This window comes from Lactuca virosa, chromosome 6, assembly GCF_052849685.1.
Source record: "Lactuca virosa cultivar CGN04683 chromosome 6, Lactuca_virosa_CGN04683_v6, whole genome shotgun sequence".
In the NCBI taxonomy this organism is placed as follows: Eukaryota; Viridiplantae; Streptophyta; class Magnoliopsida; order Asterales; family Asteraceae; genus Lactuca; species Lactuca virosa.
In genome coordinates, this window is record NC_136431.1 from 178,355,058 (window position 1) to 178,371,463 (window position 16,406).

The window sequence follows — 16,406 nt, forward strand, 5'->3', positions numbered from 1 at the left end:
ATTATTCAGCAATGAATAAATGAATAATCAAAGTTTAAAACTAAAATTAAAATTTATTACAATAATGAACATACATAAGTTTATAATAGAATAATAACATTGTAATGAATATATATCACTAATAAAAAGTTAATATTCATATTAGAATTACTTTAACAATACACATATACAATATTCATTACAGAATAATAACATAAAAATAGTGTTTTTACGTTCTCACAATATTTACTGTTTTTATCAAGGTTGTAAAAATCGTTCGACGTTAGCTCGGCGGTCGACTGGCGATAAACGATTAATCAGACTCGGCGGCGATTAATCGGGGACCCTAAATTATTAATAAAATTATTTAAAAAAAAATATTTCCTAAAAAATTAAGTATTTGGAAATTTTAAATTTTAAAATTTTGAAATTTTAAAAATTTTAGTATAATATTTTAAAATTTGAAAGCTTAAAATTTTAGAATTTTAAAATTTTTGTGTACTATTTGAAAATTATTTTTTTTTGAATTTTTTAAATATTTCCCGCCTATGACCGCCGAGGACCGCCAAGCCCGAGTTTGACCGATTTTGACCAATTTCCGCCAAACACCCTAATCGTAATCGATTCGAGGCCGCCAAGCAATTAATCGGCCGCCAATGCCGATTTCTGCAACACTGGTTTTTATTTGAATATATATATATATATATATATATATATATATATATATATATATATATATATATATATATATATATATATATATATATATATATAATTGACGTCTTAAGGCACGCCTTACAAACGACATGACTCAACACGGCTCGTAAAAACTTGAGATTTGATATTGCTGTCAAGTCATCCTAAAGTTATTTAAAACATTGCATCACTCTCAAAACAGCACCATTTTTTATGGAAATAGTTACCACACCGCTTTAATTTCCAAGTCTTTTTTTTCGAGTTTCTCTATCTTTTTTTTTCCTGTTTTCATTTTTTCAATAATTATAAAAAATAAATTTTATAATTTTATAAAATATACCATTTGAACAAAAACTTACTATTTAAATAAAAACATAACATTTAAATTGGAAATGAAAATATTACAAGACCAAAAAAAGTTACTATAAATTAAAAACATACAACGATCCTAACAATTTAAATTTTGCCATTAGTTTTTTGCGAGTCTTCGCCTTCAACGTTTGCACCATTTCAAGATCGTCGAGTGTCACACCTTCGGTGTTTGTCCTAAGAATTGCAAATTTGGTACGGAAGATGGCATACCAAAAAGGTTTTGTTATAAATTTGGTCGTTGCCCATAAACATTTTTTTGGAAGTATGTTGGTGAAGGAAATTGCGTAGGATGTGAGGCGGTATTGACAAACATTTGTTTGTATGGTATTTGCGGCTATCATTGGGTGTTTAGTAGGTTAATATAACCCTCATATCCAGCAAATCTCGTATGGGAGATTGTGTTCGAGTGTGGGTTTGGGTTTGATGAAGGGGTATTTGGGTTTTGTTCCCTTTATTTGTTGAAGAGGTTTTGAAATTGTATAAAATATAGAGAAAGTAAAGAATGGTGTGAATAAAATTAGGTGAGATGGTAGGTATTTATAGATATTTTTCAATTCGACCGTTTGCACCAACGTTCAAATGATCATTTTTTTATCTCGTTGAGAGACGTCGAGAGGGCAACGCCGGTTAATACAAAGAAAGGGAGGGGGTGTTAGAAAGAGAAACCGAGGGGTGGACCCCGGTATTGCTCTTCAATGCCTAAGTTAAACGTCTTTTAGAAGGGGCAATAAAATTGCATGAGTTGTGTTCCTTACCTTGTTGATGCATATCAACGACCTTATATACAAAAGAAGTGGTCCAGTTGCTTGCTTTCCTAAACGGGTGTTGTAAATGTCCAAGGGTTGGAAGGGAAATACCCTTTAATATTATAATGTTGTCTTTTCTGTGTTTTCTGGGATATTGCTTTAAAATCCATATGAACAATTTCTTTTGCTTTTAATATGTTGGTATCCGGTCTTTGTATGGTCGGTTAGCTTGATATGAGGACTCCCGAACTGCTAAGTATATGGGCCCATTGGTTAGTTGTGGACTGATCTTAATTTATTCATTGTTTGTGTGTGGGTTGACCCCATACACCATTAAGCCCCCCAGCCTAATTGTTAGAGACGGTTGCTGAAATGCTTGTAATAATTAGGGTTAAATGTGCCTTTTCGAGGGCCTGGTTATCAAGGCGTCTAGCGTTTAGATACATGCGCTTTTGTGTCCGTGTGGTTATTGGAGTCAACAGTTGGTATTTCCACCTTGATTCCCTTATAAATGCTTGTCACATCAGTTGTTTCTTCCCCACTACATTTTCGGTTACTTTCTTCTGGTATTCTCTCTTGCTTCTTGCTTCCTGTAAAAATGTTGCGCTCTATTATGCCTATCCTTTCGTCCACTGTTACTCGCGAGCGCTTAGCCCAAGTGACTGAGAAGTATTATCTTATCGATGAAGATGGTGCTGATATTCATGGTCCGACTGGTACTATTGATCATCCTCCCTTCGGTAAGGTTGATTTGAGAGTCCCTCATTCTCCCTTTTTGGGTAGATTATCGAGGCTTACGGAAACCAAACTCGATCTCGAAAATAATCTGCTTCGAACTGTTGTGTCATGCTTCCTTGTCATTCCCATTGTTGCTTTGTTCCAGTACTTTTTTGGATTTGCAGCAACGATTCATGGTTTTATTTTTGTTCTCGAGGAAAAAGTTTCACTGAGGGCCTCCCTGAATCCATTAGAGGGTGGAAAAATGAGTTTATTCGGCTTACTGCTTCTCGTTTTCCCTTTCGTAATCTCTTTCATCCCTTGGGTACAATCATTGATTAGAGACCTCCTAGAACTTTGGACTTGGCACAGGACATCGGTAAAATTTCTCATTTAAATTTTTCCATGAAGAAACTTCTCGAAGCGATATTAGGGCAAGTTAGCATGAGCCATCAGTGGATTCAGATGGGTGCTCCTCCGACCTTGTACGTATCAAAAACTAGATAGTGTTTTTTGTGTGTCTATATTTATTGTCCTCGTATAATATTATTGGTCTAAGTACTATGTTTATGTTGTTAGATGGGAACTGCCTACCGTTTCTTCTGTCGGACTTTGTTGAAGGTCGGATCGCTTCTAGGTACCGGGGTTCTGATGATTTTAAATTGCCTATTTTTGATGATAGATTAAGTAATGATGAAGATGAAGGGAGTAATAAAGGTGATGACGAGGAAAATGAATAGGAATCTTAGTATTCTATTAGTGTTTATGATTCTTTTTGACACTGATGATGGTGCTAATGAGTGAACCCCGAGTGTTGTTGTTCCTCGGGTTATGGTGGATGATGATGAAAATGAGATTGAAGGTGATGGGTTGGTTCGTTGGAAGAGACACGGGGGAGTTGTTGTTGGATTAGGTGTCTAAGCCCATAACTATTATTGGTATGTACTTGACCCGATTATGAGCATGGTCCTTTTGGGTTGTCTTCACTCATGCAGCTTGATAGGATGACAAAAGGAGAGAGAGTAGAATTTATTATGTGAATAATAAATTGGTACTCAAAATGGTTTTATTAATATATTACAAGATTAATATATTATTTGGAAATCATATTATTTAATTAGTATTGATCAGAAATTAATTTGGTGATCAAAAGAGACTGATTGAATAAAGGGGACTGATATTGTAATTATCTGATAATTGCTAGTTGGGCTATGGATTCCTAATAGAAGGGATTTGACGAAATCTATGGGAAGCCCATAAAGATTTCGTCCAAGGGGCTTCTAGAAAGGGCTCCATGGATTGCTTAAGTCCTAAGCAAGGCAGTTAGGGTTTCCACCTTAAAAACCATAATAGCCTCAACTATAAATAGACCCCTTAAGATGTAGAAATCGGATCTATGCTTCTTGGAGTTGTCCTAGCCATATTATTCTTCTCTCCTAAGTCATTCTGTTTGCATTGAGTGTTTGTGACTCCATTAGAGGTGCAACACTTGGGGAACTAGGCTTTCAGAAGTCAAGATCAAGAAGGATTAACTTGTTATTACTACATAACAAGAAAGGTAAAAATTCTAACCCTAATCATATGTGATTTTCGTAATATGTATGCTAGTTATAGGGTTGTTGCTTTGGTATTCAATGTTGTATGTTCAAATTAAAAAAACCTAGATCAAAGCAATTAGGGTTGCCTGTACACCATAGGAATGATTTTATGCCCATAACCCAACAGCGGTATCAGAGCCTAGGTCGTTTTTCTATTGAATAGATGCAAAAGTGAACTGCCAAAAGATCAAAAAGTCGAAAATTTTGCTGTCTGACAGGCTGAATCGTTGAGTCCATGTATGGACTCAACGAGTTGCATGAACTCAACAAGTTCCCTAGTGGACTCGACGAGTCCAGGGTGCTGTTGCCGGGATTTTCGATTTTTTGGCCAGTTTTTTATTAGGATAACTACCAAAACTCGTTTTTCTTGCCTAAATTCGATTTTTTATGATTGGTATGGATATCCTTATCAAAATTGGTGAATTTGGTTAAATATGGATAATATAAGATTGTTTTTTATTCAAATATTTAACCTAGTAATTTTAAAAAAGTTTTAAATTACACCCTTTAGGTTTTATAGTTTAAATTTGAACTTAAAAGTTTTAGTTTTGAAATTTAAATAGTTAAACCCTAATATTTTGAAAATGTTTCAAAATTTGTCCTCAAGTTTTGGAATTTATAATTTAATTAAAATGTATTAATTTTGAAATATTAAATTCTAAAACCCTAGTATTTTGAATAGTTCAAATTACACCCTTATGGTTTTATTAAATTAATTAAGTGTTTAATTAAATGAGATATTAATACATCCATAATTATTTGGGTTTAAGGTTAATCAAATTAAAGGTCTAATTTATTAATAGATTAAACCACTTAGTATTTTAAATGTATAAAATACACCCTTATACTATGTAAAATTAAAATTCTAATATATTATATATGTATAAGTAAAAGTCAGTCTTACCGTTAGTAGGCCACATTCACGAAGCTGGTCTATAAGGGGTCTTTAAGGAAGCGGCTTGTAAAATGATCCCCATTGGGTATCCATTCTTACCCACCGCACCCTTAACTAGTGGAGGGTCGTTAGCCAAACGGGTAGGATAGGACACAACCTTCCACTAAAAGTATAATGATAATACGAAGTAACTAAACGTTTTATAAATTCCCAAATCTTAGTTACTTTAGGAAAAATGTGAATTTGGTGCTAATCCATGAAATTGAACATTACACCTTATTGGTCAGTTAGTGGACCGTGTGTGGTTAACCGGCACACTAATGTGGACTAATGAAGGATGACAATGGGTAGCTTGTAAATTATCATAGATCAATGGAGTGTGTGTGGCTAACCGGCACATTGATTAGGTGATAAATGACATCGAGAGTGCCAAGCTAATTTGCATTGTTATTCACACCTTGTTTGTGATCCTCGGTATCCCAGTCACAAACTTGAAGGGCATAATCGAGATTAAACATGCCATTGAAAAGTTCAATGAATCTCAAAAGATCTAGGAATTTCAATTCATTTAAAGCCTAATGTTCATTTCCGTTTTTCATGGTGGAAATTGGTATTTCGTCATTTACCTACCTTCAAATATTCTGCAATTGGATTACGGCATCCCTCTTCCGAATTGTAGAATATTGTGTTTGGTCCTAGCCTTGATATTTCATTTGGGTGTCATATTAAGGACTCTTATCAACTAACTTGAATTTCTCCCTTTTGTAGATGTCAAATTCTAACTACTATGGTCTTCCTGAATCCTTTGGAAAAAACTTTCCACGTGAAGATGATGTTTCACGATTGGATCATGGAAATGGAAATCATTCTTCACTTCCTCACCTCCTCCAATAGTTCTCCCTGACCCACATGTTCGAAGACTTGAAAAGTTCAAGGTCACTTAAGCCCTATTGGCAAACAAACATGAAGATCGAAAGTCTATATGTGCTCACGTCTTAGGTATGAAGTTACATATTGACAAGTTGGGAATGTTGGGTGTCGATGTCTCAAGGAAGCTGGCTGTTGACTTGGTTCTTCAATCACTTCCTGACTCATATAGTGAGTTCATAAAAGATTACTATATGGAAGACCACGACGTGACCCTTATCGATCTCACCTATCTGCTAATTGCTGTTGAATCAGCAATGATTTGGCGCACTGATCTAGCAAATTTGTCTGGTAGATCAAACTCCCAAAATTCCATGGATATTGACAATGGCAACATTGGAAGTCCATAAAAGTCTTCTCTTCCCAATGGCAAGAGATCGGCCAAGGTCAAACAGTTTGACCAACTGGTAAAGAGAAATGCTAAGTCTGAGATTGTCCCATGTGCTATTCCAAAAGAGTCTGTTTGTTTTTATTGTCAAATGAAGGGGCATTGGTTGCGAAGCTGCCCTGACCACCTGAGAGATCTAAGAGATGGTAAAATCAAATTGTATGGTTCTGCTTCAGGTGAAATCCACTATCAAACTCTATTAAGCTCCTATTTGTAGATTCTTAATGCATGATGTGATAAGATTGCATTTTGATGTTTTTTAGGATCGAAGAAAAGAAAGGAAGCTTAAACGAAGAGTGAGATGAGTCTGGTCGCGAAGAGATGGATTTCGATCGCATAGTTCGATGATCGGATTTTTGAGCTGCTACTTAAGAGTTATGATAGATTTCTTAGGAATATTTTGTAACATAGTGTTCATTTGTACTTGCGTTGTAAGGATTCCACATTTTATAAATAAAGAAAAATTTGATTTTATCTTGTTTTATATTATCCTTGCAATGATAGTTGTGAAAATTGATGTTTATATGTTTCTATTGAAAAATGGATGTGATTCTTAGTTATGTTATTTGTGGGAGTGTCGAAAATTTATCGAATAAGGAATGATTCTCATCACCCAAGTTTCAACTGGACAGAAACTCGGAATCATGCAACTTGCATTGTATGATGAATGAGAACCTTCGTATTTGGGAAATTAAGATTAATTCCATGTTCGCATTTAGATGTGAGTCAAGTGAAGCACTAGGGGATCTAGTACACATTGTTGTGCACTAGTCAAGTCCACCACAAAGAACGATAAGACTATTCGTCATGATTTACTAAAAGTTTAGTAAATGTGGTTATGCTTAAAAGATTAAGTGTGATTCTGAATCATTGGAAAAGTTTCAATGAATGACAGAACGAATAAGAAGAATTAATTAGGCAGAAAGATAAAAGTCACTCCAATCTGAAAAGAAGGGAGAGTACTTGAGTATCGTGTTTTATGATCATCTTAGTGATTATGAAACCATATTATAATTGATCATTTAAAGACACCTTAGTGCACTTGTATGGCTAAGTAGAGGAATCAGGAATTGTTGAAATGGTTAAGTCAAGAAGATGAATCATCTTGCGTTCCAAAAGATCAAGTCTTAGAGTCGTACTCCAAGATTAAGTATTGAGTGACATCTCTTAAGTAAGTAACACATTTTGAAATTGGTAAGTTGTGATGTCTTGGATAAGACAAAGACCAATTAAGACCAATTATGTGTTGTGTTTTGTCTTGATAAGAACCCGCACTAACTCTTGAATATTTGTTTTTTGAGAAATGTCTCTTGACAAGAGAATCTTATATGTCAAGAAGTCAGTAGGATTCTTAATGATCTTGAAAGGTTTCAAGAACTAATCAAGAATAAACCTATTGTTGATCACTAGCACACGACTTGAGGTTTATAACATATCGTGTTGGCATATTCTTGTTTCTGTGCCTATTCCAGACCATGCATGTGAGTTCTATGAGTTCTCATTTGACTGCATAAGGCAAAGCACCTTGGTCAATGAAAGTCCATTGATCTGTATGGGTGAGTTGCTGAACAACTTGGAAGCAATGGTGGGCACTTGTGCTGCCATGAGGCAGGAAATTAAGATTGATCAGGTTCAGTCCATATGAATTTGAATTTGTCTTAGACCTTGTCTTATGATAAGACAGATTCGCTTGGATAGGAACACATACACCATAAAATCTAAGTGGTAAGGTTTCTCTCCACATCATGAAAATGATTGTAAGGAAACGCTTTCACTAGGAAGATTTTAAGGAGATAGCGATTGTGTAAATTGCATTCTCAAATTCGATTATGATTACGGCATCCCTCTTCAAAGTTCGAATTATGAGATTTGGCAATTAGTCTGAACATTTGGGACTTATTGATATAAGTTTTAAAAATGTTTAGACACACATATGAGCTTTCTAATAAAACATGTATGAGCTTAGATAAAGTCTTATCGAAGCATCTCATATCAGAAATAAGAACTTTGGAAAGAAAGTCAATAAGTATTGATTTCTAGAAGTCCAGCTGATTTTTGAATACATGTCAAAGCTAGTCGGAGCATAAGTGTTATGCTGGTAAGGAAATAATTATCATGTTAGTGGGAGCATGATTATTATGTTAAGTATTGCGAGTTGGCAATATTAATTAGAGAAAACAAAAGTTTCAATTCGCAAAGTTGCATATGTTGAAAAGTTGTATTATTATAATTAAGGGAGAGAATATTATACTTCATTTCAAATCTAAAAGCTTAGATCAAGAAATTTTAATCAAATTTAGTCAAAGAACATATATGAATGTTATGTTGAAAAGATTCAATATAAGGAAATTCTATACATACATATATATATATATATATATATATATATATATATATATATATATATATATATGGCTATGTTATTTTGTTTCTTACATTTATTGTGTGCTAGAATGCACCAATAGGAATTTAGTAAATTAAATAATTATTTAATTAAATAAATATAGATATTAAATGATGTCCATAATTATATGTATATTAAATGATATCCATAATTATAATTCTCTTTTTATGGAAACTAATTAAATCCGTCATTAATGCCAGCAATAACATTCTTTCAGAATGAATTCGCATCTAGGTTTTTATATATGAGTTCGTATTTTGTTTCAGGACCCACTCACTTAAAATACAATAAAGTTGCATTGAATATGAAGAACGAGAGTGTATTCTACTAGAATACACTCTCATTCTGCTGAAATACACTCTCATTCTTCTAGATATGAATTCATTCTGAAAGAATATTATTGTTGTCATTAATGACAAATTTAATTAGTTTCCATAAAAATGAGTTATAAGTATGGATAACATTTAATATACGTATAATTAATACTAAATTCATATTGGTGCATTCTAGCACACAATAGATGTGAGAAACATTTGAACCTACCTCTCTCTCTCTCTCTCTCTCTCTCTATATATATATATATATATATATATATATATATATATATATATATATATATATATATATATATATATATGTCAATATTATAACAAGAGACTGGTAATGTATTGTGTCTTTATGTAGGACATTATGTATCGTATCCCATACACTTCGAGTATAGGATCGATTACATATGATGTAATATTCAACCGTTCTGTCTATTCCAACTGCCTAGGGCATTAAGAGGGAATAAGGAACCAGAACCGGATATGACTAAAGTAAGTTAAACAACTATCAAGTACAATCTAAGATTCGCCAAGGATTGGTCTCTTGTGGGCAGTTGGAAGTATAGTAATGGATGGACCATATCGACATTATTATGAATAGATAGGATTCTATTTAGAATGAGATGTCATATGGAAAATATAGAAATGTTTCCATAATGGTAATTGGATATTAAGAATCTATGTAGATTAGAAACTTTTATGCAAGAAGGATGTTCAAAGGAATGTACTTTGAATTTGAGACTTCATGTATGTGGAGTTGTCTTGTGACAATCTCCAATAGAGCGCTTTGTAATATCATTGGTAAAGTCTTTGTGACTTTTGTGTTGTGATATTACAAAAGGGTCATCGCATGAAATGTTAGAATCTAACATATTCTAAAAGTGGCAAGAAATTGGTATTCTTACACTTATAGATAAGGATTAGGAATTGTGAAATGAGCATCATTGGAAATGTGTTCGATTGATCTATTTCACAAAGTAAGGACCATAGGTAAACATAGTGTGCATGCTTGGAGCATGGGATTGTTGGATTAGGTGTTTAAGCCCATAACTATAATTGATATGTACTTGACCCGAGAGTAGCATGGTCCATTTGGGTTGCCTTCACCAGGACAATTTGATAGGATGGACTTTTGAGAAAAAGGTTATTTATGATTTATTAATATATTCTAATATATTAATATGCAATCATATGATTTAATTAGTATTGATCAAGAATTAATTTGGAATTAATTTAGTGATCAAAAGAGACTAATTAAATTAATGGGAACTAATTGTGTAAATTAGTTATATATATGTTGTGGGCTTATGATACATGATGGACTAAGTTTATGGAAGAATCCATAAAGAGTTAGCCCACTTGAATCATGGATCATGGATAATAAGCCCAAGAGTATGGATTAGGGTTTACCCATGACTCTTGGATTCCTAACATATATATAGAGCACCCCATAGCTAAAATCACCACCCTAATGTTCTATGAGTTCATATGAGGCGATTTGTATGCAAGTATATTCTCTCTCAAAAGTCTTCCAATTGTTCATGGTGTTTGTGAACCATTTGAGGTGCAACACTTGAGTCACTAACTTCTTAAAGGCCAATGTCTACAAGCTGCAACCAAGAGGTAATTCTACAACTCACTTTTATGTTGTTTATGTCAATTGTATGCTAGTTGTAGGGTTAATGCTTTGGAAACAATATTGCATGTGTAATTAGAGAAAACACAGATCCATTTAGGGTTGTATGTGCACCATAGGATGTTGTAGTATACCAAAAATCCAACAAGGATAACTATTGTTTTAATTCAAGTATTGAGTTGATTATTCTAAAAATTATACAATGAATAATGTGTAATCGATATGGTGATTAAATAAAAGGTGTTTTATTTATACTCAAAAGTTTTGAGACCATATTAGATTCGATTATTCTTGAGTTTCACTTTGCATGTTTTGACTTCCAGAATACCTAGGTTATTCAAACATCCACATTCGATCATACGTTGGAAGTAAGTATTGAGGTAAGACTGTCATGAATCCGACTGTAGATTGTCCAAAGTGTTTAGACATAGCAAAAGTTTGATGCAGTGTTCATGAGTGCTCCTGAAATAAGATTTGAGTATTGGATTAAACCCACGCTCACGTGAATCACTTCATGGATTTTATCACGAGTGATTGTGAGACGATAATATCTTATATTCTGCAAACGGAGACATATAGTTGTTGTTTACAAGTCGGTTGCACATTGATAATGCGTAAACGCACCAGTAACTTGGTGTTATAAAACGTATTGTTGTGTGTGATTTGATGAGTGAATAGTACAAGCATATGAGTCGAAGTTTATCCGTTCCTTTTACCCAAAGTGGGATAAAAGTGATATATGTGGGCCCCTCGATGATTTAGTGATGACACCCTAAAGCGCTTGGCCAAGCCTGGACTAAGTTGATGTGTTCAATTGTAGTCTATTGTCAGTCGTCATAAATTGGAAATCGGGAAACAACACATGAACATAGAGAATGATTATAATCCATGTCTCAGTTCATACGATATCTAGAATAAAGGAATATATGATCCCTTATCTAAAGGACGCGTTGCTGATAAGATCAGAGTTCAACAACGGCTTTTGAAATCTACGATTGCAAATCAGATTCTGAAGTCGTACGCAATAATAGTTATTAGACTTATCCAAGTGGGAGACTGTTGGATTAGATGTCTAAGCACATAAGTATTATTGGTATGTACTTGACCCGATTATGAGGATGGTCCTTTTGGGTTGCCTTCACTCATGCAACTTGATAGGATGACAAAAGGAGAGAGTAGAATTTATTATGTGAATAATAAATTGGTACTCAAAATGGTTTTATTAATATATTACAAGATTAATATATTATTTGGAAATCATATTATTTAATTAGTATTGATCAAAAATTAATTTGGAATTAATTTGGTGATCACGAGAGACTAATTGAATAAAGGGGACTGATATTGTAATTATCTTATAATTGCTATTTGGGCTATGGATTCCTAATAGAAGGGATTGGACAAAATCTATGGGAAGCCCATAAAGATTTCGTCCAAGGGGCTTCTAGAAAGGGCTCCATGGATTGCTTAAGGCCTAAGCAAGGCAGTTAGGGTTTCCACCTTAAAAACCATAATAGCCTCAACTATAAATAGACCCCTTAAGATGTAGAAATCGGATCTATGCTTATTGGAGTTGCCCTAGCCGAATTCTTCTTCTCTCCCAAGTCATTATGTTTTCATTGAGTGTTTGTGACTCCATTATAGGTGCAACACTTGGGGCACTAGGCTTTCAGAAGTCAAGATCAATAAGGATTAACTTGTTATTACTACATAACAAGAGAGGTAAATATTCTAACCCTAATCATATGTGATTTTTGTAATATGTATGCTAGTTATAGGGTTGTTGCTTTGGTATTCATTGTTGTATGTTCAAATTAGAAAAACCTAGATCAAAGCAATTAGGGTTGCATGTACACCATAGGAATGATGTTATGCCCATAACCCAACAGTTGTTGCCTTAGCGGCTTTTGTAGCGGCGTTGTTTGGTGGGGAGGGAAGTAGTGGTAGTAGAGCTATAAAGAGATCTCGCTCTCTAAATCCTATTGCTTTTCGATCATTTTCTGATAGTCTTGGTGTTACCAGGCATGCTTCTTATATCGAGCAACTGAATATTGCAATCCCTCCGCGAGATGCAAGTATTCCTCATCCCTCTGGCCTATTTATGTTCCAAAATGGGAATATAGGCAAGATCAGTAGTTATTGGATCCTCAGGAAGTCATGACTTTCTTTGAGAACTTTGATTTCCCTGGTACTCGGCTTAGTTTGGAAAGAAAACACAGAGATCATACCCGAGATATGTTTAAAATGAAGCTTGTGGAGAATATGGTTTTGTTACTCTGCGGGTTATCGTGTAATCTTCAAGCCTTTCACGATCAATATGTGGATATATCAAAGAAAATTAATGAGTTGGAGAAAATTGGATCTAGTGTTGCACTGGTTCCGGAGTCAAAGTTGAATGTCATGAAAATTGAATTGATGTCTTTACGGGAAGAAAAACGATCTTAGAGAGAAAGCCGACTGACAATCAATGTGTGGAGGAGGAAATTTCTCTAAGATAGGGTAAGGTTGCCTCTTTGGAGTTGGAAAATCTTTGGCATGTTGATGAAATTGCAATGCTAGAGTAATGTGGATTTTTAATGCACTAGTTTTAAATTTATAAATATTAATTTATCACGTCTAAACTAATACACACAGTAGGCAGTGAACCTAATCATATAGTAGTATAGTTGTGGTAAGAAAGGGTGTCGAACACTAGGGAAACGGGAATGGTTTAGATCAAATAATTCAGATGCTAATTAAATTAATAACGGGAAAGTAAAAAGGGGGGTTTTGTTTAAACTAAATTAAACTAGTTTTAACGCTCAATTAAACAAACAAAGTAAAGAACCAAATTAAAACAATAGATAAGAAGTACTTCCATTAGAATACGAACCCCCAAGTTTTTATGTTTGATTTATTAAAGTGCAATGAATTAATGAGTTGATTACTGAATTGTAATATGACTAGTTATATTGGTGGGATTTTCCTAGTACTAATAATTAATGGGCAACTAACACAAAGATCATGCAATTAGTGAACGCAATTAATTAAATATATTCGAAGTATGAACGATATGATCTGGTGATTTCTTGTCAATGGTCATGATAATCAATCGAAGCATAGCATGGATCATTAATACTCTCTAACCCAGTCAAAGTCAACAATTAATATCACCTAACCCTAGGATTTGATCAATTTGTAGTCCTAACAGTTTAACAGTCATAAACTAATTAAGATTTAAGCTAATTTAATTAGATTGGTCCTCTTAACTACATATAACTCAACAATAGACAATAAAAATCATAACTTTAACATGAAAGGTAAATAATCTATCGAACACAAGTAATAACCAAAGTTGCATAATCCAAATAACGAAATCAAAACATATTAACAATGGTTCATCTACATCTAGAGAAAGTAAAGGTTTTTACACCATATTCAGTAAACTAAAGCATAAAAACATCATCAGAGGATTGCAAGACACGGTCATCAAGCAAACCCGAAGTGAAATCTAGATGCAAATAGCGCTTGAATATTCAAATCCTTGATCCAATCGAATCTCTAGCTTCAAAACCGACCCTAAATGGTTTCTAGATGTCTAAACGAAGTAAAATTTGCAGCTATAGGTTGCCAAAGGCTATACACCCATTAGGGTTAAAAATTTCATGTTTTTACAGATTCAGCGACAACACGACATGCCAGAGGTCTCACCACGTCGTGGTGGTCGTTTTCCTTGTCACACACGAACACGTATACTGAGACGAACATTTTAAGGGATTTTTGAGACACCACGACGTGGTAACTGGAACTCTTATTTTGCCCTAACACGAAAGTCGTCCGAAATTTTGTCTAGTTTCCATAACATCTTGAATCTTCTTAATCGGAGTTATGAGTCATTATATATGGCCAAAATACTGAAGAGAGGTCAATCTGTATAGCAACATCCTTTTTGCTATAACATTGTCTTTTTGTTTTTCGTCCTTTTCAGCTCCGTTCTCCTCCTTTTGCATCCCAACTCCGATTTTAATTGTAATTTAACATTTCAAAGCATAATAAGTATCATAATATATTAAAATATAACATTTTAATTAAATATATTAAGATAATAACCTAAAATATATAGTTAAATAAGGCCATATCATAGAGCTTGGGGTGAAAAAGTTGAAGGGTGAAATGTTGCTTGTAGACATGTTTGTACATGACACCTATTGAGCTGTCGTTGTCCATGTAAATGTCATTCACATAGATTTTTTTCCTATGAATCATCCGATTACAATGGGTTCATCTCTTTTATAATTGTTTTTGTAGTCTCATTCATCAAACGTGAACCTGTAATCGTCCCACCCATGATATGTTTCTGATTGCTCTGGTTATCTAAACATGAAGATTTTGTTTTTCCCAAATTCTTTATTTTTGGCTCAATTGGTGCAATACTTTCTAGCTGTTTTGATTGAAGTCCCTTTATTAAATCGGTGAGCTGTCGGATTGCGTCTTTTTTTCTAATTCTTGGCTCAACATGGTGCACTCAATGGTGTCATGCCCGGTGGATTCATGGAACTCACAATACTTTCTGTGGTCCTTGCTTCATGACCTTTCTCTTGTTCTTGCTCCATTGTTCTTCTTGCTTTATCTGATTGTCGCTACATCATTTCTTCCTTTGTTTCTTGTTATTTGGTTACCACGATTTTGGTGCGAGAAACAGGTCAATATGGTACCCTTATATTGTTGTAGTTGTGATTTTCTTGAGATTGGCTTCTCACGTAAGGTGTGTGGTTACCTTTTTAAACGTAGGACCTCTCTCTTGGTCGGTTTTTATTTTCTATGATGTTGTTTCTTCTTGCTTCATGTAATGGTGGACCCTTTCCATCATATCCTTACTTGACTTGGGTGGTTAACCTACCAATTTCTTGAATAGGACTCCTTGACGTAATCCATAAGTGAACACGGCTATTACCATGTCGCCTGCCCTTTCTGGGGCATTAAGAGTGGCTTTGTTACAACGATGCACAAAGGCGTGTAACGACTCGTCCGCACGTTGTCTACATCCTAAGATGGCATGGGCATCCGCCGTGTATCTTCTATGATGTACGAAATAACCAACAAACTCTTCTCTTAGCTGGTTGAAATCATGTATGCTTTCCACCGATAAGATTTTGTACCATAACCGTGTTTGCCCCGATAATGTGGTTAGGAAGAAAATACACCAATATTTTTCATCCAAGTAGTAAGCGTCCATCATCCATATGCAGTTTTCGATATGATCATTTGGATCACCTGATCCATCATACTTCAAAATTTCTAGTATGTTTGCTCCTGGTGGTAGCTGGTGTTCACGTATGCTTCTAATGAGAGGTGAGTTCTCTGGCCTCATGACTCGATAATTATTAGTGCTTATGTTTGAGTCCATGAGTTCGTTGTTGTTTGTCGCTTGTGGTGCCCATTGAATTTGTGATGTTTCTTGGTTGCCGAGGATAATTTGTGGAACATAGGTTTGCTGGGACTAAGGCGGCCAGAATGTCAGGTAATGTGCATATGGAAATGGAGGTGGTAACAGTACGTATGATGATATATTTTGTTGTGTTAGGGTTGTCGTGGTCGCTAAATGTTGTTGTAATAATGGTGGCAAGACTTGTATTGTCAGCTCGTTGTTTCTGGTAGCGGTCTTAGGCAGTCTTGTGGACACATTTGGTCTTCCCGTGCTAGAACTACTATCATATGCCACCGTTATTGAGACCGTTTGTCT

At 34.5% G+C, this 16,406-nt stretch overlaps 1 protein-coding gene across 1 annotated transcript; it reads right to left on the reverse strand.

Moving 5' to 3' along the window:
- Positions 1–15,554: 15,554 nt before the first annotated feature.
- Positions 15,555–16,034, reverse strand: LOC145122107 (uncharacterized). The gene has a single exon (XM_079057767.1). The coding sequence runs from the start codon at positions 16,032–16,034 to the stop codon at positions 15,555–15,557; it is 480 nt and encodes a 159-aa protein (XP_078913893.1).
- Between the last annotated feature and the right edge of the window lie 372 nt (positions 16,035–16,406).